The sequence below is a fragment of the Heteronotia binoei genome, chromosome 7 (genome assembly GCF_032191835.1).
Source record: "Heteronotia binoei isolate CCM8104 ecotype False Entrance Well chromosome 7, APGP_CSIRO_Hbin_v1, whole genome shotgun sequence".
Lineage (NCBI taxonomy): Eukaryota > Metazoa > Chordata > Lepidosauria > Squamata > Gekkonidae > Heteronotia > Heteronotia binoei.
The window spans coordinates 115,640,636-115,668,202 of record NC_083229.1 but is presented as its reverse complement, the minus strand read 5'-3'; the positions used below and the strand labels follow the sequence as shown (position 1 = coordinate 115,668,202).

The following is a 27,567-nucleotide window of genomic DNA, read 5'->3' as shown; positions in this document are numbered from 1 at the left end:
GCAATCGCTGCAGCATGAGCCATAAATCTCTTCGTAGAAGTAGGGAAATTCTAATTACTCCCATTAGTTGGTTTAACACAAGATTAGCTCCATTCCAGAGCAGAAAACTCAAACCCGATTAGCTAAGGAAATTGGTTAGAATTACATATAAGAAATTCTTCATCTCCGATTTCCCTAATTCCACCCCCTCACACACACACACACACACACACACGCACAAAATGCTTCAGTGCAATTAAGGCAAACGCACCACACAAGGGCTGCAATCAGGGCCGTAAGCCAGGATTTCATGTCTGGTGGGGTCCACAGCAGGATTTGTTGTTGGGGGGGGCGGAATGTGGGCCACCCAGTTTGGGGCAGCCCAGGGCTCTTGGCACTGTAAGCTGCCTTGAGTCCCACAAGCTAACCCCTCTTCGTGCCTGGGCAGTCACAGCAGCTCTGCTCCCCCCACCCTTTTGTTATGTGCCCCTCTTTCAAAGAAACAGAGGCTTCTTGACTCTCCCCGCCCCCTTTGCTCTGCATGCCGTGTTAGGGAAGGGGAGAGAAAAAAGCGCAAAGACCAGCAACAAGGCTACTACTTGTTCAGAGTGGCAGTGAGCAAAGGGGACGGGTTGGGGCCATAGAGTTGGAAGGGGGGGATTGAAAGGATGGGCCTGGCCCCTCCCAGGCTCCACTGTAGCGATGGCCCTGGTTGCAATAGCCCTCCCAGACTGTCCTTGAGTTGCACTCATGTTTCAAAATAAATGACGTAGGACATTGAAGCAAACGTTTAGAAAAAAATCACACACACACACACAACCACAAAGACATTTTGATTTGGGAGCCAATCTACATGCAGAACAGGAGTATGGGATGCACCTGTTCCCCAGGAGTGCCAGCTCCATTCATACAAAATAATTGCATTTATATACCTTCTGGGGGCTAAAAACACAAATCATAGTGTCACAATGGGCCTCAACTGCAATTGGAAAAAGCAGTCTCTGTCTGACTCATCGTTTGCAGCAGAACCGGGAAGATGAGACAGCTTTTTCCTCAGGACTTTAGATTCCTATTCTGAGTTTACAGCCCATTTCTCTCGAAATGCTTCACCTCCCCTGAGTATGCTGAGGGGAGACATTTAGTACTTCATGGGGTTCTCCGCATTTTGAAGTATCAGATGCAACAATTAACTCACATTGTTCCACAGTGGAGGAAGCCACGTGGAATGGGCTGGGGATAGGGTTGCCAAGTCCAATTCAAGAAATATCTGGGGACTTTGGGGGTGGAGCCAGGAACAAGGGTGTGACAAGCAAAACTGAACTCCAAAGGGAGTTCTGGCCATCACTTTTACAGGGAGCGCACACCTTTTCAATGCCTTTCTTCCATAGGAAATAATGAAGGAGAGGGGCACCTTCTTTTGGGGCTCATAGAATTGGATCCTCTGGTCCAATCCTTTGGAAACTTGGAGGGTATTTTGGGGAGAGGCACTGGATACTATGTGGAAAATTTGGTGCCTCTACCTCAAAAAACAGCACCCCTGAGCCCCACGGATTGGTTTTCCATTATAACCTATGGGAATCGCTCTCCATAGGGAATAGTGGAGTGCCCAACAGACATTTCCCTCTCCCCCCCCCCCCGCTTTCTGATGACCCTGAAGCAAGGGGAAGAAAAAGATGATACTGGATTTATATCCCGCCCTCCACTTCGACGAGTCTCAGAGCGGCTTACAATCTCCTTTATCTCCCTCCCCCACAACAGACACTCTGTGAGGTGGATGGGGCTGAGAGGGCTGTCACAGCAGCTGCCCTTTCAAGGACAACCTCTGCCAGAGCTATGGCTGACCCAAGGCCATTCCAGCAGGTGCAAGTGGAGGAGTGGGGAATCAAACCCACTTCTCTCAGATAAGAGTCCGCGCACTTAACCACTACACCAAACTGGGTCTCCAAACCGGGGGATTCCCTGCCCCCACCTGGGGATTGCCAAGCCAACAGGAAGGCTGTGCACAGGAGTACCACACAAAGCCAAGGCACACAACCCAAAAAGTGCTGCAAAAATATGTAACAATCAGTACAAAACTTGATATTTATTACACATGCTGACTCACTAGCCACCCTCAATTGAGAGCTGCATGTTGAGCCGCACTCCGTTGTTCTTTTGAGCGAAAATTCCAAAAGCTCAGTGAAGGCTCAGTAAGATTCACTACGACGGAATCTTACTGAGCCTTCATTAAGCTTTTGGAATTTTCGCTCAAAAGAACAACGGAGTGCCGCTCCACACACAGCTCTCAATTGAGGGTGGCTAGTGAGTCAGCATGTGTAATAAATATCAAGTTTTGTATCGACTGTTACATATTTTTGCAGCACTTTTTGGGTTGTGCGCCTTTTGGCTTTGCGTGGCCCACCTGGGGACTGCCGACCCTAGTTGGGAAGAGGAGCCAGATGGAGTTGATGGCTGCAAAGCACTGAGGTAGGGGAGGGAGAGGGGGAAGGAAACTCCCCTGCTTGCACACAAGCTGCAATCCCTTCTTGACCCCAAAGTTTTAGGGCTGGCTGCCTCCACTCGGCCACTATCAGGGCCCATAATCCAGAAAGCTTCTGGAGTGTCAAGAGTACCTCTTGCCAGGGGTCGTTTTATAGAAAAATAGGTGATGGAGCTCACTAGCATAACTCATTAACATATGCCACTGCCCCCCACCAGCCAAAAGCAACCAGACACAAGAAAGGAGAGCCCTGGGTGAGAGAGAGGCCTGCTTGGGCTGGCTAGAGATTCAGTCAGCCCAAGCAGGCCTCGCTCACCTCGGGCTCTCCTTGGCCACCAACCCCCTAGCCAAAAGGCCAGCAAGCCACCTGCCACCCCAAATCACATAAGAAGTGGAGAAAGGGTGGCATGGGCTTCTCCAGAGGTTAATTGGGGCTGCTGAGGGCGTGGCAAAGGCTCTGGTAGCTGGCTGGCTGCCCGCTCTCCTAATCCAGGGATTGTTATGCAGCTGCACCCACTATTCAATGGACAAGGTAGGTAGGTGGAGAGGAGGAGGAGGAGCCATCAGAAAGGTTCAGGAGCTGTGCTCCTGTGAACTCCTGCTGAATTCAAGGCCTGCCTCTTACCATGATGGATTTTCTTTGCTTTATGTTTTGCTGTATGACCTGTAGTAACTTGGGGCCCTGGCTTTGCTCGCTATCTCACTTTGTAACATGTTATGAATCTCTTCCACCCTGTAGTAGACTTGTCAAGGTCAAGTGTCTGGTTCATGGAGAATAGCTTGTACCTGCAAAGGGACTACTGGGATTGAACTTGGGGGGGGGGATTGGCTGCTTTTGACGCTCATCGCTTTGAAATGCTTAACGGTCATTCCCCAGGTATATGTAGAGGGGCTTTGCCCGCCAAAGCCAGTTTTAGCAAGAACCATCTTGCCTGAGATGTCTCTCTGTCTTTCAATAAACTTGTTTAATTCCACAGAGTGAGTTGATTGCAGGAGAACTTGCGGGACTTGAAACTGAGACGTGGCGAGCCCCGCAGGGGATAGGAAAGGGTGCCCCCTGACTTTTAAAATCCTGGTTACGCCCCTGCACTCCACTCACCCGTCACTCTTGGAGCTCTCCCTATCTACCAACCCAGAATGAAAGTTCATCTCCAGACTACAGAGATCAGCTCCCCTAGAGAAAATGGACGCTTTGGAGGGTGGGCTCCATGGCATTGTGCCCCACTGAGGTCGTCCTCCTTAGGCTCCATCCTCAGGAGTTTCCCAGCCTGGATCTGGAAACCCTTCCCCCCCAATCCCCTCATAGCGGGTGTGTACAAAGGTGCGCCAGCCCCTGAACTCTGGCTCCCACCCTGCAATGGGGAGAAACAGGAGGGCAAAATCTGGTGCAACGCCAGGGCTTGAATTCAGCAGGAGCTCACAGGAGCGCAGCTTCTGAACCTCCAGCCAGGGTCTGCACACAGATCCCGGGGCATATGCAAATGAGATACGCTACTGAGCACCTGCACCTTTCCCCCTACAAAACGACTCCTGTGCAACGCCAGGATGTTACTGCTGGCTGAGCTGGCGGAAATGACAGCACAGCATCAGTGACGCTCTGGGAAGTTCCTCCCGCGGTGCAGTCGCTTCCACTCCCTCGGCAGAAATGAGGTCACATTCCTGATGCTCTTCCTCCCCAGGCTTCGCCCCCTGAGTGCAGTAGGGCTGCCAAGTTCCTGGGCAGGGCAGGTCCCCACCCCACCCCTGACGTTGCCCAGCTTCCGCCAGAATCAAACTCAGGTCGTGAGCAGAGTTTGGACTGCAGCTTTACCACTCTGCGCCAACAAGGCTCCTGTTGCTTGTGGTAACTGGACATAAAACTAAAATTCTGCCTTCGATGCTTGATCTGTGGTGGTCGTTCATCACGTGCAAGTCATCACATTGCCGTTCCAGAATGATCCAGCATGAACATTTTATTACCAAGACTTGTCCTAGCAAATTTTCAATGCCGTTTCACAAGAATGTTGCAACGTTGTCATGATGGCCTTATACGTTGAAGAGTCTCAGTCCCCAAACCTAGCTGTAAGGCACCTCTCAAAACAAAATGTGAAAACTGTGTCAGATTAACATTCTTTAAAGTGTACAGGTTAAATATTGTGTGGCGGAAGCATAGGGCTGCCAGACTCCAGGAGGTAGCTGGAGATCTCCTGGGATTACTACTGATCTCCAGGTAACAGAGATCAGTTCACTGGAGAAGATAACCACTTTGTTAGGTGAGCCCCAAGCCCGTCCCTCCTCAGCCGTCCCTTCCCAAGCTCCGCCCCCTCAGGCTCCACCCCCAAATCTCCAGGTATTTCCCAACCCAGAGTTGGCAACCCTACAAAAGCACCGGATAGAACAATATTACACCTCACAAACATTTTCAGAAAAGGCACACACGTCTACCTACATTTCATCCTGTAACAGGAAACCCGTTTATTAGGAGACAGGACACCTCGGACAAACGGAATGTAAACTTCCTACAAATATATAAATAATCCTTTTAACATTTGCACGCACAAACAAGTTATTACAAACATCACAGTTGATACAAAACATTTTCTTTTAAAATCTTGGTTGGATGGACTTTTCACATCGGAGTCGGTAATGAGTTAGTTACACTTTGTGGTTTTACTGTTTAACCAGCTACGCCGGATCATGCTGTATATCACAAGCACTTTTAAAGTAAGAGTAATATATTATTCTAAGGACTATTAAATTTTTAATGCTAGTTTTTAGTGCTGGACAAGACAGGTGTCTCTTTAAACCATTATGTAATATATCATAAATCCTGGAAGAATAATACAGAGCATGATCCTGGCCAAGTTAAGGATTTCAGGAACTTTTGATTCCAACAGGAGAGCTAAACACTTGCTTAACTTCCTCTCAAATGTTCCCGCTGAAATCTGTGGAACCTGAAAGTATCTAACATAGGTTGGATTCTGCTCGTATTCTGTTAATGTTTTTTGTAATAATGTATTGCTATGGGAACGGAGGAGTTTTGTGTGAAAATAGGACATCGCACGTCGTTTCTCTTTGTTAATATGCACTGTCTTTTTTTTCACACTACTTGCCTCTTTTCTCTTGTGAGGACTTATTGCATGCTTGCCCTAACTCTATCACATGTCGCAAAGTCCTCAAAAGTTTCTAAGTATTAATATTTTAGCTTATTTAAAGCAGAACAAAACAGCTATCTTTATTTATATATCTTAACATAACTTTCCACACTTTACACGTTAAATATATCCTCCAACTCGGATGTAACAATCTGAAACCACATTTCCAGCTGTGGTCATGAGATTTGGTGGAGTGCCGCTTTGAAGTTTGCCAGATGTTGTGATTTCAAAGCAATGCTGTTTGGCCCCATAAGAAAATGTCTGAAATCCTTAGGTCCTTGGGGTATGGTCCTTAGGTCCTCTCCCAAATCTATCTTTTTGGGAAAGCTTTCTTTAAAAAAAAAAAAAAATCTATTCAGGCTCTTTATAACAACATTTTCTACACTTATTCTATTTTTGTTTTTAGCTTAGGTACGCATATTACAATACAAAGAGGGTCACGAATAGAAGGGAAGTTGGGTTTGGAGGCATATAAGGCTTTGCACAAATTATGTGCGTAACAATTATGTCAACGCAGTGCCACATGCGGAACACATCCCTCTGGAGTGAGCTTGGTTTTTCTTGCACATGGGGAAAAAACCGCTGCTGTTAGTGCAGAAACCTCTTTGGAGATTACCTCTCTTTCAGAGATAAGGCTTTGAAATGCTTCCAACAGGCATGCACTTTGGACAGGCGATTTTAAAGTAAACAGGAAAAAAAAATCACATTCCTGCATGCCTGTGGGTCACGCATCTGGATAACCGATGTCTTCCTTTGTAATCTTGGACCCATCTAATGAATTTAAATTTTAGAAGCCAACCACCTTCTTCAAAAACTCTTTGTGTCTTTGTGAGCTTGTAAATAATGTCTAATATGGTGGGCAACATCTGTTTCCCTTGTACATTTTAATGCCATGGGTGCAGTCCACTGGGATAGATGATGAGACGCCCCCAACACCATGCCCGATTCTCCTATTAAATACCTGCTCCTCCACAGTGGCAATGGGACTTTGTGAAGCAGAGTTCCCCAGTGGATTAACTCCCTGAACAATGTTACTCACCAGTGGAAATAAGAGACAATTTAGAACATAACAGGCATTTCATCTGAAATGGCTCCAGTAGGTCAAACTTTGTACTCCTATGGGATTAAGCATGGCTTTTTTTTTGTAGTAGGAACTTCTTTGCATATTAGGCCACACCGCCATGTTGCAGCCAATCCCCTGAGAGTTTACAGGGCTCTTCTTACAGGGTCTACTGTAAGCTCTTGGAGGATTGGCTACATCAGGGGTGTGTGGCCTAATATGCAAAGGAGTTCCTGCTACAAAAAAGAAAAAGCCCTGGGAGAAAGCCGCTGGAAAATAAATAGTTATTCTGTTGTAGGATCAGGCACCTAGTCAGCTCATTGTTCTTGCCTCATTCTTTTCGATTGCTCAGTCTTTTTCAAAATGGACTGTTTAAATCTGTTAAGAAAACAAGACAAAATATAAGAGTATCATTCAATTATGCTTAAGAAACAATAAAGGGGACCACAAAACTGTGGCCAGCGTTCCTATTCAGTTTGATGGACAGCGGTAATAAATAAGAATACAAAAAGAAGTATAAGTGAACTATGCTACATCTCTGGCAATTTCACATTTTCATTGCTTGTTTCATTGCAAGTGCCGTTAAGAAGACATACAATCCAGGAACTCGTGGCATATACACTGGCAGAAGCCGTAAACCATGAGAATAACAAGACTCGAGGGAACGAGGCTGACGAAGACTACCCCGAGGGTGACTTTCTTTGATACCAGTAAGTAGATCCCTAGAGGCAAAGAACTAAAATACAGCAAACCTAGCAACCAAATGAGGACTCGAATTGAAGTCTGGAAGAGCAAGGATGTACAGTTCCACACGGTCCAGTTTTGGGGCACGGAAGCAACCGAGTCAAAGCTCGTGGGCCTGTAGAACTCCACCACGGGGGTCGAGTTCAGGGTTGGCGGGCTCTCCCTCTGCACTTCCATGATGGTTATGACCAGGCAGTTGGAGGACGTGTGAGAAGGGCTCACGAGAGAGGCCAGCCTTTTGGGGGTCAGTAAGAGTTCCGTAGGGTTGTCCGGTAGGCACTTCTTCCCCTTCCCCCCGTAAGCCAGATTCACGAGGATGTTATTGTCGTCGGGAAGGCTGCCGACCTCATCGTCAGGCAGGCACGTCTCAAATCTACAGAACGGGCAGACGATGACTCCTTGGGGAGAGTCCCCGAAATCGATGATCTTGCAAAGGCATTTGGCACATACTCTGTGGCAACATTCCAGGACTTTGGGTTTCCTCTGCCTCAGGTTATAGCGGTTGTAGCAGATTTTGCATTCGAGCTCATCGGAGCCCTGGGAATCCGTCGGGTCCTCTGGCAGGAGGGTGGTCATTTCTTTTTAATGTCCTGTAGCCTTGAGGGGATGTCAAGTAGAAGACTGTTTTTCACAGGGACTTTATAGCTCCTTTCGGATTATTACATCACTCGTATCAGCCAGGGGAAAAAAAGCACCAATAGTCTTCGTTCATTTTCAGCTTATCTCCATGGCTTATCTGCATGGTCCTCCAGAATCATTTGTTATCTCCACATGCCAAACACAACATGGATTTTCTGCAGAGAAGGGAGAACGGGGGAAAAATTAATTCATTTATCTGTCATCTATTATTTATAGCTTTAATCAAGACTTAGTCTTGAGACTTAGTTATTGAGATGTGCCCGTTTGGACTTTATTTAGCTATTTTCTAAAACAATCTACTTGGGATTTATCCCTGAGGAGTAAAGTGAAGCTGAGAAATTATGACTGGGCCAATATCACCCCAGTAATCTTCATGGTTGAGCATGTCTACAACCACACTTGAGCCGCACAAGAAAATTATGTGAAGAAAAAGAAGAGTGGGTTTTTTATACCCCTCTTTTCTCTACCTTAAGGAGTCTCAAAGGGGGTCACAATCACCTTCCCTTCCTCCCCCCAGAGGCAGATGGGAGCTGAGAGAGTTCTGAGAGAACTGTGACTGGCCCAAGGTCACCCAGTAGGCTTCAGATGGAGGAGTGAGGAATCGAACCCAGTTCTCCAGATTAAAATCCATTGCTCTTAACCACTACACCATGATGGCTCTTCGGTGACTGCTTTCCAAGGAAATGCTGCCTGTTTATGGTCTGATGTACTGAAATTACCACTGGGACAGAGATTCAAACCGGAAACTGTCAGATTATACATGGTTTATGATCAAGTCAGATGTGACACTGGGAATTCTGTGAACTGAGCTCCCAGTGGGTGTGTTCCTTTAAAATTTAGTAAGTGCAGCTAAGTCCCATTCAGACTGGGAGAAGGAGATTCTGGTTTCCCTCTTGCAGTGCTTTCACCAGTGAATATGGTAGCATGGGGGCCATTTTCTCTGGCTCCACAAACCCGAGGAAGGACAGGTGGAGCCCAAGAGGCAAACTGCTCCCATCCACCACCATTTGGGGGGGGGGAGGGGACCAGAAGCTCCTTTTCAAAACACTGAGCAAAACAGGCAGTTTCAGGTGGGTTTCCCACAAGTTATGTCTGACTATGAGTCCATTGGGGTTCCCCCAATGTTATGTCTAACTGTGAGTCCAACTGTGTCCCTGTGACATAACACAAATAGGGTGCGGTCACACGTCACATTAAAAGCGTGTGTGTAGCGCTCAAATTTGAACAGCTGAATACTGATTCGATGCAGGGCCATTCAGACGAGCAACCAAGAATGCGACTCATTCTGTTGTTGAGCGTTCAGACATCCAATACTATCACGCTCTTTTCTTGGAGCATACGTGATCAGGTGGTGATTTCTGGGAGGGGGGGTCCATTGAACATGTGCCCAACTGTTTGGAGGTGGGAAATCAAACGTTACTTCGGGGGGGGGGGGGAGTTTCCAGAAATCCGCCACATTGAAAAAAAGAGATTTTTTTCCTGTTCTAAATAGTAGTGGGATAACGTTCCCGTCCCCCTCCAATCCTGTGTTGATTGGAGAAGCAGAAGCGTCACCTCAGATTCCGGGATGATCTGGCAATGCTCATGTCTGCTGGGGCTTTTTTTTTTTTTTTTAAAGGTGGGAGGCAGTATCACGCGTGAGCTGTCCAAACAACAAAAAGCCGATCTTGTGCCGCTGTTTTGAAAAAGTGCCGGACTTTCTGTGCTGTCAAATTAATGCGCCATTCAGGCATAGCAAGATGACGCTCGGATGACGCTCGATTGCCAGATGTGGATGTCTGAATGAACACATTTAATCCGTCAGCCAGACGGAGCTGTGTCGTCACTAATGGTACATGTGACCGCACCCGTAGGGAGTGCCACGTAGTTGAGCCTTTAAAGGCCCAGATTAAAAAGGTGGCCAGTGAAGACAGGTATGCACAGGGGCTTTTGGGGGGCAGGAACGCACAGGAACACAGTTCCAGCTGGCTTGGGGTCAGGGGGTATGGCCTAATATGCAAATGAGTCCCTGCTGGGCTTTTCCTACCAAAAAACCCTGCGTGAAACAACTGTGGTGTCATGGGGTGTGGCCTAATATGCAAATGAGTCCCTGCTGGGCTTTTTCTACCCAAAATGCCCTGGGTATGCATTTATTTGTTTTTATTTATTTTATTCGATTTTCAGCCCGCCCTTCCCGTAGGACAGGCTCAGGGCGGGTTACATCATAAAAACAATCAACAATAAAAGACCAATTTAAATATATAACATCTAAAACTACAGAATGACTAAAATGACAGGTTCTGCCTCACAGACATGGCCTGTTGTCCAGGTCCAATAGATCTTACAGGGGGGAGGCCAGTAACAAGTGACATCCACCGCCTCAGCTGAAAGCCTGGCGAAAGAGTTCTGTTTTACAGGCCCTGCAGAACTGCAGCAGATCCCACAGAGCCCGGATCTCTAGGGGGAGCTCATTCCACCAGGCAGGGGCCAGGGCTGAAAAGGCCCTGGCCTTTGTCGAGGCCAGATAGACGTCTCTGGGGCCGGGTATTACCAAGAGTTGCTGAGTCGCTGATCGTAAAGACCTCCGGGGCTCATACAGGGAGAAGCAGTGCCAAAGGTATGCTGGCCCCTGCCGTATAGAGCTTTAAATGTAAGCATATAATCTAAAAACAAAAAAATGCTGTTTCCCGCTCCATTTCTGTTCATGTGCAAATTTATGCAGAATTAATAAACTCTCACAGGAAAAATACAGGAAGCTGAATAATCCTGAAGCAGACCTTGGTCCATCAAGATCAGTATTGTCTACTCAGACTGGCAGCAGCTATCCAGGTCTTTCACATCATCTCCTACCAGATCCATGATCTACCAGATCCTGCCAGATCCTGCCAAGGGTTGAAACTGTGACCTTCTGTAGGCAATGCAGAGCTACTTCCACTGACAGGGTTGCCAAGTCCGACGCAAGAAATATCTGGGGACTTTGGGGTGAAGCCAGGAGACTTTGGGGGTGGAGCCAGGAGCAAGCATGATTGAACTCCAAAAGGAGTTCTGGCCATTACATTTAAAGGGACTGTGCTTCTTTTAAATGTCTTCCTTCCATAGGAAATAATGGAGGATAGGGGCACACTCTTTGGGGGCTCATACAACTGGACCCCCTGCTCCAATCATTTTGAAACCAGGAGGGTGTTTTGAGAAGAGGCACCAGATGCTATGCTGAAATTTTAGTGCCTCTATCTCAAAAAACAGCCTCTCTGGAGCCCCAGATACCTATGGATCAATCCTCCATTATACCCTATGGAAATTGATCTCCATACGGATGTCAAACTCATTTGCTATGAGTGCTGAATTTGACATAAATGAGACCTTGTCATGCCGGGCCATGTGTGTCATAAAATGTAATGCCAGGTAGCGGGCATATGAACTTTATAAAGGGCACAGACACACAATTAAAGATTTTTTTAAAACTTAAAATAAAACATGCTTAACATATTAGCACGCTTGCAATATTTTGTTTTACAGTCTCTGATAAATGTCACCTCTTGCTATGAATTATTGCATCAAAAACTGCAGACAATGTGCTGTACCAGTCTTGAATATGTGCTGTTCAGGTGTGCACATCTGTAAGTTGCAAACCTACTTTTGATTAATTGACATTCATTACAGACATCTCGTGGTCAATGCTTTGAGCCTAAGACTCAGAGGAACATGAAGCAGCTGGGCATTGTGAGCTTTTGTACATAAGTGGCTTCACATACTAGGCAAGAACATGTGAAAGCACCATAGCACAGACTGAGGGCTATGTGCTTGTCAACAAAACTATAATTTTCCCCAGAAAAATGACTACAACTAAAAAAAAAAATACAACTTCCCCCCAAAAAACAGCTACAAGAACAGAGAGACAGCCATGTACAGTGGTCAGTGTCAGTCTACTATCTGAGAAGTCTAAATTCAAGACCCCCAATCAAAGGAAAATGTGAAATAAAAATTAAGGAAAATTTGCTGGGTAAACCTGGGGTGGAACACACTCTCAGCCTGCTGATATTTCTCTTCTAAATAGTTCACATTCTTTCCTATTGAGAAAGACTGGAGGGCATGAGTACAGTGAAAAAGAGGAAGGGAACCCAGTTACGCCCATAACAAGCCAACAAAACTCTCTCTCTGTAGCAAGGCAAAAAGCTCATACATTCACTAAAACGTTGCTAGTCTTAAAAGCACTCTTTGTAGCTCTTCTGCTCGTGGGGACTATGCAAAGGAAGCTCTGGCTCTTTCTTTCCTTCCCCAGGGCATGAGGAGCGGGAGGAGCCTCATCCATTCATTAGAAGGAAGAGAGGCTTGTCTCAGTAGCTCTGTGGGGTGATTAATTGAGCCTGGCAAACTTAATCACCCAGCAGAGCTCCCTCATTGGCTGAGGCTGCTCCTCCCTCCTCCTTCCTTTAGGAAAAGGGAGGGGGGAGAGGAAAAGGCTGCCAAAAAAGCAGGCAAGGGAAAATGAAGCAGATGACAGCCAGTTGCTGGAGGGCCTGATTGAAGCCCTCTGCGGGCATCTGGCCCGCGTGTTTGACACCCCTGCCATAGGGTATAAAGGAGTGCCCAGGGGCAATTTCCCTCCCCTGCCGCTTTCTGATGACCCTAAAGCAGGGGGGACGGCTTCCAAACTGGGGGATCCCCTGCCCCCACCTGGGGATTGGCAACCCTATCCACTGAACCACAGCCCCTCCCAGCCCACCCTTTTCTTTAATTGAGCGATAACCCTAACTTGGAACTGACATTTATTTCTTTATTTAAAACGTTTCTGGGCTGCCTTTTGATCCTACTAGGTTCTCCAAGGTGGCGAACATTAAAAACATTTCAACATGAGAATTTGTGAGACATTAAAAGCAACATTTAAAATAGGGTATATATAAAATAGTTTTTAAAATTCAGAAAAAAAATATGAACACAGATAGTCGCCCTAACATCGCAACCGGGAAATGGGGCCAATAATAGTTAGTGCAGTGGGCATGCCACTGATAGAAGACAAAGATGGTGGAACAGATGAAACTCCCTAGGGAAGACTCCTATGACAGTTTCAATGAGGTCACTACACAGGGGTGGAATTCTAGCAGGAGCTCCTTTGCATATTAGGCCACACCCCCCTGATGTAGCCAATCCTCCAAGAGCTTATAAGGCTCTTTTTTGTAATCTCTTGGAGGATTGGCTACATCGGGAGGTGTGGCCTAATATGCAAAGGAGCTCCTGCTAGAATTCCACCCCTGGTCACTAGTCCTTCTCATTGGGCACTTGGGTAAACATTTTCACTATCAATGTAAATCAGATGTCTCTGGTGGTAGATGTGACCAAGATGTGACGGGAGTCCAAGGTAGCAATGACATAATCATTTCAAGAGAGTTCAGGGTAGCAATGACTTAATCAAATTATTAGGAGCCATGCGGACAATACAGTGGACAATCCAGTGATTTTTTTAGACCTCATGATGTCTTTATTTATTTAGCGGATTTATTATTAATACATTTTATGCACCCTTTTCTGCTGGTGAGTGATCTGCAGCTCCCCCCTCCCCCTCTACACCTTCCCCCATAACTATTTAATTTTATCCATTACACAGTTTCAATCGCACAAATGTGGTGTTTGTAAGGATATTTAAGTCCACCATCCAAAATGTAAGAAACAGACATTATGGGAAACTTGCAATTCTAGGACAATACGGGCAGACTGAATTGAATTTAAAATGCAATTTAACAAAAGGCACTGATGCAGACACACTTTAAAATCTGGTGTTCATCTTCTTTTCTTAAGCCCTGTTCATCAAACCCATCAGTCTCCTTTTCAGTATTTTATTGATTTCATTACCTTCCAGACGACTGATGCTTTTCCACATATGCTTCTCTGCAAATTACATGTTGTCTCCTTGCTTGGCAACCAGAAGTAGCATATTTACATGGACTCATTGAAATGAACAAGAGAACATGAATAGAATGAAAAGAAACCTAGATCAAGCTCATCTTTTTACCCCTGAAGTAATCCGTCTATTGCGTTATCATCCATTTATCGTAAAGCACAGTTTTCTAATAAACCTCTTGAACTGTGCATGTCTCCATGGTTTTCTCAGTAAGAAGAGGAGAAAGCAGATCGTTTTACGCATTCTTTTTATAGCAACAGATTCTTAGAAAGCAATGATGTGGCTTTTCTAAAAATATATATATCACTTGAAAATCTTTCCAACGTCCTGAATAAAGTATGATCTGATTTGGCATAAATTTTACCCCTTTTAAAGCTCTTGCTCGTACCCAGAATTGAACTTTACTTATAGACTCACACCAGGTTCCCACATCTGTTTGCCAACTCCTGTATTTGTGGGCTAATTTACTGCCATTCACAAGTCTTTCTTTGCATCCAATCTCAAGTTGTAATCACCCAGCATTTAGGCATCGATTCTAAGTGACCCTTCCTGACTCCACCCTTATAAGTAAGGCTTGATGGAACTTTTTTGTTGAAGGGATATCTTTGTATTAGAGCCCCACGGCACAGAGTGGTAAAGCAGCAGTACTGCAGTCTGAGCTCTCTGCTCACAACCTGAGTTTGATCCTAGCAGAAGCTGGCTCAGGTAGCTGGCTCCAGGTTGACTCAGTCTTCCATCCTTCCGAGGTCGGTAAAATGACCACCCAGCTTGTCGGGGGGGGGAAGTGTAGATGACTGGGGAAGGCAATGGTAAACCACCCCGTAAAAAGTCTGCCATGAAAACGTTGTGATGCAACATCACCCCAGAGTCAGAAACAACTGCTGCTTGCACAGGGGACTACCTACCTTTTGTATTTGTGTTGTGTGCATGTTTGCACCTGAAGTCATGGCAAACTGGAGGCCTGGAGAATATTCAGCGAGGTGGCTGAATAAAGCCTGCCCCCACCTCCCTCCTCTAGTATTCCAAGGAAGTCACCCATCTGAGTACTTACCAGAGTCGACCTTGCTTAGCTTCCAAGATCTGCAAGATCAGGCTTGCCTGGGCTATCTAGATCAGGAAAGGAAACTGTTTCAATGCATTGGATGAAGTGTGTGTGCACCTGAGAGCTTGCCTGTAAATAAAACTTTGCTGGTCTTAAAGGTGCCCCAGACCTACACAGCTATCCCACCTGAAGGTATTCCTTGTTAATCTTATGTCCCAGTAGCAAAAAAATACTTGAACTGAAATATCTGATGGGGGGGGGGGAATCTATTAATTAAAAATCATATTCAAACAAATTTAAGGCTTTGTGAGAAAGCTTTGTGCAACATTTTAAATAGCATATACTTCCTTTATAGCAGGGGTGTCAAACTCATTTGTTATGAGGGCTGGATCTGATATAAATTGAGGGGCCAGGCCATGTCAGGTTGGGCTACGTGTGTACCTATTTAAGATTAGGTAGCAGAGATATAAATTTTATAAAGAACACAGACAAACACAAATATATATATTTTAAAAAAACTTAAAACATGCTTAAAACATTAGCATTCATTGGTCTTAAAGGTGCTTTCTTCGTATTTCTCCCATGGGATCCGGGGAACTGAGCAAAGGAAGTTCTGGCTCTTTCCTTCCTTCCCCAGGGGACCAGGAGGGGAAGGAGCCTCAACCAATAGAAGGAAGAGAGGTTTAGCTCAGTAGCTCTGCTGTGCCACTGAGAGAGCCTGGCAAAGCAAGCTATTCCTACCCCCTTCCTCCCCAAGGGAGGAGCCTCAGTCAATGGAGAAAACAGAAGTTTTGCTCTGTAGCTTCTGTGCAACTGCAAAATAAGCTGTGATGCAGAAGGAAGCAAGATATAGGGAGAAGGAAGCAGATGACAGCAGTTGCTCAGGGGCCTGATAGGAGCCCTCCGGGGGCCTGATTCAGCCCCTGACCTTCATGTTTGACACCCCTGCTTTATACTATTTGAATGTAAGGAGGAGAAGGCACTGAAAACTGTTGACACATTAACAGTACAATCTTAAGCAAAGTTAAACGGAGGAGGGGCAGAAGTCCTGGTCCAAATTGAGACACCCGCCCCCCCCTCCCATGTATCTGGGAGCTGAGTTCGCACTAGAGAACTCAGAGATGACACTGGACTGATTGACAAAGTCAGGTCAGGAAACACAAATTAAAATTCAAGTAAAACTATCAGCAGTTGCAATCCTATGCAAAGTTACCCCAGTCACACCTGTTTCAATCCTCTGGGTTATTCCACAGTACTTATATAGAATACAGTTCGCAACATTCAAACATTATACATAGGGACCAACCAGTCTCCACAAAATGCTCTTTCAATTAGGGCACAAGCTCCTAACGGCTCCTACCTGTATTCTATTTAAGTACTGTGGAATATCCCGGGTTGACAAAAGATTGAAACAGGTGTGGCAGAAGTTGACGACTTGTTCTGGGGAATTCCAACTTCAACTACGTGTGAGACCTGAATGCTTTTGCAGTTACTGGAATCAGTTTCAAGTCTGTTTGGATACTGGATATTGACACTTCATGATTTTTCATCAAGGGACTTGTTCTCTTTATGTACTGTTATTTGTTGCAATATTAGCAATTTTGTCATCATAACCTTGAGGTTGTGTTTTGCTTTGCAACCTTCCAATAGTGGCTGAAGAACTCCTAGGATTGCAATGTGGACTCTATGGCATTACGTCCCATTCAAGTCCTTCCCCTTCCCTGGTATTTCCCAAAATCTCCAGGTATTTCTCAACCCATAGCAGGCAACTAGGCTTCCCAATCCCCAGGTCCCAGCGGCGGATCCCCTGGTTTTACAGGCTTCCCCCCTCCCCCAGCCAGCTGGCCAGCGGGGGAAGCTCCACCCCCACAGCCATTATGCACCTCCAGGAACAATTCCCATAGGGAATGATGGGGAATTGATCTGCGGGTGTCAGGGGCTCTGGGGGGACTGTTTTTGGAGGTAGAGGTGCCAGATTTTCTGTATAGCATCCAGTGCCTCTCCCCAAAATACCTCCCAAGTTTCAAAAGGATTGGACCAGGGGGTCCAATTTTATGAGCCCCAAAAGAAGGTGCCCCTATTCTTCATTATTTTCTATGGAAGGAAGGCATTCTAAAAGGTGTGCTGTCCCTTTAAATGTGATGGCCAGAACTCCCTTGGAGTTCAATTATGCTTGTCACACCCTTGCTCCTGGCTCTGCCCCAATGTCTCCTGGCTCCACCCCCAAAGTCCCCAGATATTTCTTGAATTGGACTTGGCAACCCTACAGGCAACCCTAGCTTTGCAGCAGGCCTTAAACCGGCAAAAAACAATATTTGGACACTTCCCAAAACATAGTTTGCACTAGGGTTGCCAAGTCCAATTTAAGAAATATCAAAGCTGTGACAAGCATAATTGAACTCCAACGGGAGTTCTGGCTGTCACATTTAAAGGGACGGCACACCTTTTCAATGCCTTCCTTCCATAGGAAATAATGAAGGATAGGGGCACCTTCTTTTGGGGCTCATTGAATTGCACCCCTGGTCCAATCTTTTTGAAACTTGGTGGATATTTTGGGGAGAGGCACTACATGCTGTACTCACAATTTGGTGCCTCTACCTCATAAAACAGCCCCCACAGAGCCCCAGATACCCACAGATCAATTCTCCATGATTTTCTATGGGAATAAATCTCCATAGGGAATAACAGAGTTCCCAGCAGACATTTCCCTCCACTCCCCCCGCTTTCTGACGACCCTGAAGCGGGGGGAGGGCCTCCAAACCAGGGGATCCCCTGCTCCCACTTGGGGATTGACAACCCTAGTTTGCACCAGGGGTGGAATTCTAGCAGGAGCTCTTTTGCATATTAGGCCACACACCCTTGATGTAGCCAATCCCCCAAGAGCTTACAAAAAGAGCCTTGTCAACTCTTGGAGGATTGGCTACATCAGAGGAGTGTGGCCTAACATGCAAAGGAGCTCCTACTAGAATTCCACCCCTGATTTGCACACTGAAAAATGCTAAAAACTACCTGCATGGAAATACAAATCCTTCCATTCTATATTTAAATCACTCAGTTCTTTACAAAAGAGCTCTTTGCTTTTTAGCAACAGCAACTTTACCTGCCAACACGGCTCATCATTTTTTTTCCTATGATAGGTTACAAAGCACACTTTCCTCCTAAAGGTATCAAAATATATTCTACCATTTCACAGATGTTCCTCAACCCTTTCCGACACGCTTGCCCAATGATTGCTTTTCTAGTATCAATTAAATACCATCACGTTCTAAGAAGATGGCTGCATTTGTATTCCAAAGGTTCTAGCCGTTATCTGATTTAGAAAGAAATACCACACAGGATTTCTTGCAGCTTAGACCGTGCAGCTTGTTAAAATTTAAATCTGCTTTACTTGTCCCGGTGTCTGTGCAGATACACTCAAAGCTGTTTCATGCCACATTTTCTGCTAGCTTTGGACAGCTTTGAACAATGAGCCTTTCCCTGTCAGCTTTAATCAATGTGTCACATTGCACTGGAGTTACAGGATGTGGCATATTGATCTGCTTTTGCTTCATAGTCAGGAGGGAAAGCCTTATTGCATTCCTCACATGATAAAATGATTCTTAGTGGCATGGGAAACGTTGGTTTTTGAAAACTGTCTTGAAAAGAACACCAAAAAGTAAATGAACACTGACAACAGAAGACAACATCCCAGTATAAGTGTTAACATTTATCGTTTTGTCATACGTACCTCCTGACAGGTTACTAACATATAAAGCACGAAAACAGATATAAAACACCAATTGCTATAGTTTTTGTCCATGGGTGGTAACCTGGGTGAAATGGGCACTTCCACTGTTGTTTTTCTTGCCAAGTGGATCAAACTAGGTACACTAGCTGTTTAATTGACACGCCTTTTCAATAATGTTGAAGAAAGGGGTTATGTGCAAACAGGGCATTTTTTTTTTGTAGCAGGAACTTCTTTGTATATTAGGCCACACACCTCTGATGTGGCCAATAAGAACATAAGAGAAGCCATATTGGATCAGGCCAATGGCCCATCTAGTCCAACACTCTGTATCACACAGTGGCCAATATATATATATATATATATATATATATATATATATATATATATATATATATATATATATATATATATATATATATATATATATATATATATACACACACACACACACACACACACACACACACACACTGTGGCTAATAGCCACTGATGGACCTCTGCTCCATATGTTTATCCAATCCCCTCTTGAAGCTGGCTATGCTTGTAGCCGCCACCACCTCCTGTGGCAGTGAATTCCACATGTTAATCACCCTTTGAGTGAAGAAGTACTTCCTTTTATCCATTCTAACCCGACTGCTCAGCAATTTCATTGAATGTCCACGAGTTCTTGTATTGTGAGAAAGGGAGAAAAGGACTTCTTTCTCTGCTTTCTCCATCCCATGCATAATCTTGTAAACCTCTATCATGTCACACCGCAGTCGACATTTCTCCAAGCTAAAGAGCCCCAATCCTCCAAGAGCTTACAGAGCTTTCAGTACAAAGCCTACTGTAAGCTCCAGAAGGAGTGGCTACATCAGGGATGTGTGGCCTCCACCTTGTTGAAAATTCAAGAAAAAGTGACAATCCATGACTGCAAATTGATGGAAACTCAGATACATCTGAGAAGAGTACCTGAAGTGGAGGATGGTGACTTGAAAGGATATATAATAAAAATAATTGCAGAATTTTTAGATGAAGATCCTAAAGAGACTAAAAATATGTATGACTATATGTACAGAGTGAATTGACTTTTTGCCAAGAAAAATAATCTACCAAGAGATGTTGTTATAAGATATATGACAAAGGAAATGGTGGGAAGGATCATGAATAAAAATTTTGAAAAGGCACTGATAGTGGGAGGCAGTAAAGTGAGAATCATGAAGGAGTTACCAAGGCAAGTGATAAACGATAGGAGAACAAATAAAAAGCTGACAGAAAAATTGAGGGACAATGGCACGAGGTTCAGATGGATTATACTTGAAGGTTTGAGCTCTGAACTCCAGGGGAAAAGAGTCACACTTACAAATGCTCAGGAGTTGTGTAGATTTTTTGAAGAAAATAAAGAATTTGCACCATGATGGATTACAAATTATTGTCTTGGAATGTTAATGGACTAAATTCACCACAAAAAAGAAGGGCAACATTTCATTGGATTAAGAAATAAAACTGTAATATAAAATGTTTGCAAGAAGTACATATTAAACAAAAGGATTATAAATTTTTATGGAATAAACAATTGGGAGTAGAATTTTTTTCACTAGCTGAACAGAAGAAAAGAGGAGTGGTTTTATATATCAAACAAGAATTGGAGCCAAAATTAGTGTTTAAAGATAAGGACGGAAGATTTGTAGCAGTGGAGACAATATTAAATGGAAAAAAACAACGTTGTTATTGGGATTGTATGCGCCTAATGGTGCAAAAGAAGCTTTTTTCAAAGACATTACACAACAATTTGATGAACTGACCTATGATCAAGTATTGTTAATGGGAGACTTCAATGGAACAGTTAAGAACTCATTGGATAGATCTGGAGGGAAAAAAATGATGGGAAAGAAGGGAAATTGCCAAAGTCTTTCTTTGAATTGGCTAAACAAGAAAATTTAGAAGATATATGGAGGAAATTTAATCCTGAAGTGCGGGACTATACTTTTTTTTCAGCAAGACACAAAACTTTTTCTAGAATTGACATGCTGTGGGAACTAAAGACTGAAGTTTTATAACAAAGAAGATAGAGATTTTACCTAAAATAGGGGCTGACCATAACCCAATAATGTGGATTACAAAATTGTCCAAGAAATTGAGAAGATGGAGACTGAATGAAGATTTGCTACAGAATAAAGAAACAGTGACATTTCTAGAAAAAGAAACTAAAGCCTTTTTCCAAGTGAATGATAAAGAAGATATTGATTTTCAGACGGTCTGGGATGCTTATAAAGCAGTAATGAGAGGAGTGTTGATTACTCTGAATAATAAAGACAAGAGAAAAAAAGAAAAACAGTTGTTGGACATTCAAAATGAAATAAAGAAAAAGGAAGGGGAGTTGAGAAAAAGACCAGGGAAAAAGAAAATTTTAAGGGAAATTACAATACTACAAACTCAATTGAGACATTTGTTGAATAAAGAAGTGGAATGTAGTTTGAAAAGACTTCAGCAGAAATCCTTTGAGGGAGCAAATAAACCGGGAAAGTATTTGGCTTGGCAATTGAAGAAAAAGAGAGAAAATAGAATTATTAACAGAATTGTGGTAGATGGAAGAGAAGTGGTTACTCAAGAGGGAATAAAAAGAGAATTTTTCCAATACTATGCCAAACTGTTTAAAGGTGTTAAAATAAAGAAAGAGAAGATGGATGAATATTTACAAAAGTTAAAAAAGAACCCCTAACTGAAAATATGAGAAAAGTTTTGAATGATCCAATTGAAAAGATAGAAATTGAAGCAGCAATCAACACAATGAAAAATGGAAAAGCTCCTGGGCCAGATGGATATACAGCTAAATATTTTAAAACTTTTAAGGACGAATTAATACCAAAATTGCAGAAGTTGATGAATATAATAAGAATAAAAGGGAAAGTACCAAATACATGGAAAGAAGCTGTTATTTCGTTGATACCTAAAGAAGATAGAGATGCCACGAATGTAAAAAATTACAGACCAATTTCGTTATTAAATAATGACTATAAAATATTTACAAGAATATTGGCAGAACGGCTTAAACAACATTTGATAAATTTTAAAAAGGAAGATCAAGCAGGGTTTCTTCCCAAAAGGCAAATAAGAGACAATATTAGGACTGTTGTAAATATTGTAGAATATTATGAAAGACATCCAGAAAAAGAAGTAGCATTATTCTTTGCAGATGCAGAGAAAGCATTTGACAATTTAAGCTGGGACTTTATGTTTGCGGTAATGGAAAAAATGGAGTTGGGAGAAAGTTTTATAAGAATGATAAAAGCAATATACTCCGAACAAAGGGCAAGGTTGTGTGTTAATGCAGATCTTACAGAAGAGATGAAAATTAGCAAAGGTACTAGACAAGGTTGTCCGCTTTCACCACTGTTGTTTATAATGACTCTTGACATTTTATTGATGCAGAATCAAGAAGAAAAAGATATACAAGGTTTACGAATAAAAGGACGTACTTACAAATACAGAGCGTTTGCTGATGATATAATGTTTATAAATGAAAACCCCATACAAGTTATACCTTTGCTGTTAATTAAAATACAAGAATATGGGGAGTTGGCGGGACTCTCTATAAATAGAGAAAAATCTAAAATTCTGTGTAAAAATATGCAGATGAATAGACAACAAGAATTACAGAGACTAATGGGTTGTGAAGTTACCTCTAAGGTAAAGTATCTAGGGGTGGAGATAACAATGAAAAATATTGATCGGTTTAAAAACAATTACGAGAAGTTATGGCATAAAATGGATGAAGATATGCTAAAATGGAATAAACTTAATCTGTCATTGCTGGGCAGAATAGCTGCAATTAAAATGAATATTCTACCAAGGATAATGTATTTGTTCCAAACTATTCCTATTGTGAAGGATGCCAAACAATTTGATAAATGGCATAGGAAAATTTCAGAATTTGTGTGGGCTGGGAAGAAGCCAAGGATTAAAATGAAAATTTTGTCAGATGCAAAAGAGAGAGGCAGATTTCAATTACCAGATTTAAAATTATATCATGAAGCAGTTTGCTTAGTGTGGATGAAAGAATGGATAACGCTGTTAAACAAAAAACTTCTAGTGTTGGAATGTCACGGAAATAAATTTGGCTGGCACGCATATTTGTATTATGGAAAAAAGAGGATGGATGGTCTTTTCTCTCACCATTATATAAGAAGCAATTTATTAAATACATGGACAAAATACAAGAAATATGGAGATGAGAGAAGACCTTTATGGATAGTGCCAGCTGAAGTAATAAAGATATCGGCTGAGATAGGTGAAGAAAAGTGGCTGTCATATAATCAATTGTTAAAAATACAAAGTGGAAAAATAGAACTGAAAATTGCTGAAGAATTGAGTCACAAATATGATTGGTTTCAAATGCAACAAATAAAGAGCTTGGTAGAGAATGACATTAAAACTGAAGGAATAAGGAAAGAGCAAACAGAAATGGAAAAAGTTCTGCTTGGAGACAATGATAAACTAATTTCAAAAGTATACAAATTACTTTTACAATGGTCTACAGAAGATGAAGTAGTGAAATCTCAAATGATTAAATGGGCAATTAATGTAAATAAAGAAATAAAGATGGAATCTTGGGAATATCTGTGGAAGAACTCTATGAAACTCGCAACATGTCAAAGTATTAAAGAAAATTGTTTTAAGATGATGTATAGATGGTATATAACTCCTAAAAAATTGGCAAAGATGAATAATAAGATGCCAGACAGATGTTGGAAATGTAAAAAGCATGAAGGTTCTTTCTACCATATGTGGTGGGCTTGTGAAAGAGCTAAAATGTTTTGGCAGATGATTCAGCAAGAGATTTCTAAGATCTTGGGATATGAGTTTAACAAAGTTGCAGAGACTTTTCTGTTGGGACTACAAATGGAAACATTTCCAAAAGAAGATAGAACTTTAATCTGGTACTTGCGCTCAGCCGCTAGGACATCGTATGCGCAGTTGTGGAAGCAAGAAAAAATACCAGAAAAATGGGATTGGATTATAAAAGTTATGACATGGAGTGAAATGGACAAATTAACAAGAATATTAAGAGACTATGATTTGGAAGTTTTTAAGATGGAGTGGAAGAAGTTCAGAAGATACGTAGAAAAAGAGTGGAAAATAAAAGGACATTGGACAATTTTTGATAATGATTAAGTTTTAAAAGAGGAATATAGCCTTTGGTTTTCTTAATAGTTAAGGGTACCTTTAATATTTGTTTTTTTTTTAAGTAAATAACACTGGCTGGGGTCAAATAATGGGGGGAGGGGTGGGGGAAAAGTAAGATATGGGGTAGATAATTTTTTCTTTTTATGTTGTAAGATATTGATATAGATTTGCTACCATATGTTACCAATAAAATTGTTTATACCCAGGGATGTGTGGCCTAATATGCAAAGGAGTTCCTGCTGCAAAAAAAAAAAAAAGCCCTGTGTGCAAGGTAACTTACAATTGGTCACATTATAAGAAGACAAAACTCACTGGAAAAGATAATGATGGTAGAAAAAGTTGAAGGCAATAGTAAAAGAGCAAGGCCTAACATGAGATGGACTGACTCAAACAAGGAAGCTACGGCCCTCCGTCTGCAAGACTTGACCAAGGTGTTAGTGACAAGGCGTTTTGGAGGATGGCACTTCACACACACACACCCCTTATACTTCACTGCATAAAAACCACCACACATTTCTCAAAGGTAGCACCTTTGATGTTTTCTTTGTCAAATACTGAATAATATCTGTTAACATAACTCAACGTGATCCTCAAAATATGCAAGATGAAGGTCCATGAGTGATGTGGTGTATTATCCAGGTACATAAGGCGTACCGACAGAGATAAAAGGCCCATACTTTAAAGAAAGTGTCATCTGCTCCATTTACCTGTGGATACTACTGTTAGAAAGGAAGCCACAGTAATTTACTTGGGGGAGGGACGGTGGCTCAGTGGTAGAGCATCTGCTTGGGAAGCAGAAGGTCCCAGGTTCAATCCCCGGCATCTCCAAAAAAGGGTCCAGGCAAATAGGTGTGAAAAACCTCAGCTTGAGACCCTGGAGAGCCGCTGCCAGTCTGAGAAGACAATACTGACTTTGATGGACCAAGGGTCTGATTCAGTATAAGGCAGCTTCATATATTCATATGTACTTTAAACTACAAATGCTGTCCTGTCACTGAAACATGTATAGGCAAATTCTGAGCATAACTTCTTGTAGTAAACTTGTAGAGTACCACAGTGCAGGGCAGTTAAAAGACAGCTGATATAGGAAGCACTGAGAATATGAAAACTCTCACCCAGGGCTCTTTTTGTAGCAAGAGCTCCTTTGCATATTAGGCCAGACCTCCTTGATGTAGCCAGTCTTCCAAGAGCCTACAGTAGGCCCTGTAAGAGGAGCCCTGTAAGCTCTTGGAGGATTGGCTACATCAAGGAGGTGTGGCCTAATATGCAAAAGAGCTCCTGCTACAAAAGGAGCCCTGCTCTCACCTTGTCAGTTACCCAGGGAGAAACAACACAGCAGAGGAGATCTGGGTTGGCAGGTGGGCAGCCAAGGCACAAAGTTCCCGAGATGCAGTCCGCAAAGGTTCTGCGCAAGAACTCTTATTGCATTTGAAGTTTATAGACCAGATTTTAGTCAATAAGCACAAAGTCCTTTGAAGCCCTATAAATGCAGGATAGGTCATGTTTAAGCTGGAGAAGAAGAAGAAAAAGAGGAAGAAGAAGAGGAGGAAGAAGAAATTGGATTTATATCCTGCCCTATACTCTGAATCTCAGAGCAGTCACAATCTCCTTTATCTCCCCTCCACAACAGAAACCCTGTGAGATGGTTGGGGCTGAGAGGGCTCTCACAGCAGCTTCCCTTTCAAGGACAATTCTTGCGAGAGCTATGGTTAACCCAAGGCCATTCCAGCAGCTAGAAGTGGAGGAGTGGGGAATCAAACCCGGTTCTCCCAGATAAGAGTCCTAACAACCACTACACCAAACTGGCTCTTGAGTAAAATTTCCTTGGCAAAAGTGAAAACTCTGCTTCTGTCCCATTTGTGTGGGAACCCTGGTTGTTGGACGGTGCCTGTCGCCTCCAGTCTCCACTGTAAGCAGCACACAGAGAATAACAGGATGCTGGTAATTAGCAAAAATCCAATAATCCTGCATGGGCTTCTGAATTGCTCTCAGGAAAAGCAGTTTGATCCAAATCTGGATCAAATCATGCTTTGCAGTTATAACTGAATGATGCCTAAAAGTGAAATGGAAGATGGTGTGTGTACACCAGCCTAGACTGGTATTTGTAGCACTAAGATCCCCCAAACCTGTAGTGGCAAGTAATGATGCAAAGAAGGAGACAACAATAAAAGGCCATTAATTAAGAAAGCACCTATTGATAATGTCTACATTATTGTGATAGATTACTTTCCTAGGTTCAAGTACAAACATATCTTCTCTTTCTTCTTGGATCCACTTCTGGATTGGTGTTACCTCCCTATAGGGAGCAGAGTTGCCAGCTCTGGTTTTGGAAAAACTTGGGAGATATGGGGGGGGAGTCTTATCTGGGAGACCTGGGTTTGATTCCCCACTCCTCTACTTGCAGCTGCTGGAAGGGCCTTGGGTCAGCCATAGCTTTCTTAGAAGTTGTCCTTGAAAGGGCAGCTGCTATGAGAGCCCTCTCAGCCCCACCCACATCACAGGGTGTCTGTTGTGTGCGTGTGGGGGGAAGATATAGGAGATTGTAAGCCGCGCTGAGTCTCTGATTCAGAGAGAAGGGCGGGGTATAAATCTGCAGTCTTCTTCTCCTTCTTCTGTGGAGAGCAGGGTTTGGGGAGGGGAGTGTCCCCAGCAGGGAATAATGCCATAGAGTCCACTCGGCAAAGCAGCCATTTTCTCCAGGGGAACTGATCTTGATCATCTGGATTATCAACCGCAATAGCGGAAGATTTCCAGGTGTCACCTGGAGGTTGGCAACCCTGGTGCCACAGGAGCCCATGGGGGGGATATGCGTGACTTATGATGGTGTGATGTCATTTCCAGGGAAAACCTAGTAGTGATGTCACACCTCTACTGGAATCACTGGAAACTCTATGGTAAAACCGTATAATAATAATAAATTTTATTTGTATCCCGCCCTCCCCGCCTCGGCAGGCTCAGGGCGGCTAACAACATTTCTCAATAACATACAGTAATAATAAAACCTTTAAATTTAACAATATAAAACAATATAAGACATTATTTAACACATTAAAAACCAGTTAATACAACTAGTTCTGCCAGTTTATACACAGCGGTCTAGGTCTTTAAGCCGCATTGGCGGATCCTTATTAACAGCCTTCTTTAGCAGTCTGAGTAAGCAAGTTTAAAAAGGGTGGTCTTGCAGGCCCTGCGGAACTGGTCAAGGTTCCACAGGGCCCGCACCTCCTCAGGGAGTTGGTTCCATAGGGCAGGGGCCGCGGTTGAAAAGGCCCGTGCTCTGTTATTTTGATGTTTAATCTCTTTCGGCCCAGGGATAGCCATTAGATTTTTCCCGGCTGACCTCAGTGCTCTCTGGGGTTCATATGGGGAAAGACGGTCCCTCAGGTAGGCGGGTCCTCGGCCATATAAGGCTTTAAAGGTAATGACCAACACTTTGTACTGGACCCGGTATATAATTGGCAGCCAGTGCAGTCCACGTAGCCCCGGCCGTATACGTTCCCATTTCGGGAGTCCCAACAACAGCCTGGCCGCCGCGTTCTGCACTAGCTGCAGCTTTCGGGTCCGGCACAAAGGTAGCCCCAAGTAGAGGGCATTACAGTAGTCCAATCTTGAGGTGACCGTTGCATGGATCACTGTTGCGAGGTCCCAGCGCTCAAGGAAAGGGGCCAACTGCCTTGCCCGCTTCAGGTGGAAGAATGCTGACTTGGCAGTGGCCGCTATCT

At 43.5% G+C, this 27,567-nt stretch overlaps 1 protein-coding gene across 2 annotated transcripts in view; it reads right to left on the bottom strand.

The window, feature by feature from the left end:
• Window positions 1–4,887: 4,887 nt before the first annotated feature.
• RNF182 (ring finger protein 182) overlaps window positions 4,888–27,567 on the bottom strand; it is a 66,657-nt gene continuing 43,977 nt past the window's right edge. For both annotated transcript variants that reach the window (XM_060244257.1, XM_060244258.1), the window contains exon 2: window positions 4,888–8,190. In XM_060244257.1, coding sequence (XP_060100240.1) covers window positions 7,235–7,972 — 738 coding nt within the window. In that variant the 5' untranslated portion in view covers window positions 7,973–8,190 and the 3' untranslated portion in view covers window positions 4,888–7,234. The remainder of the gene's footprint in view (window positions 8,191–27,567) is intronic.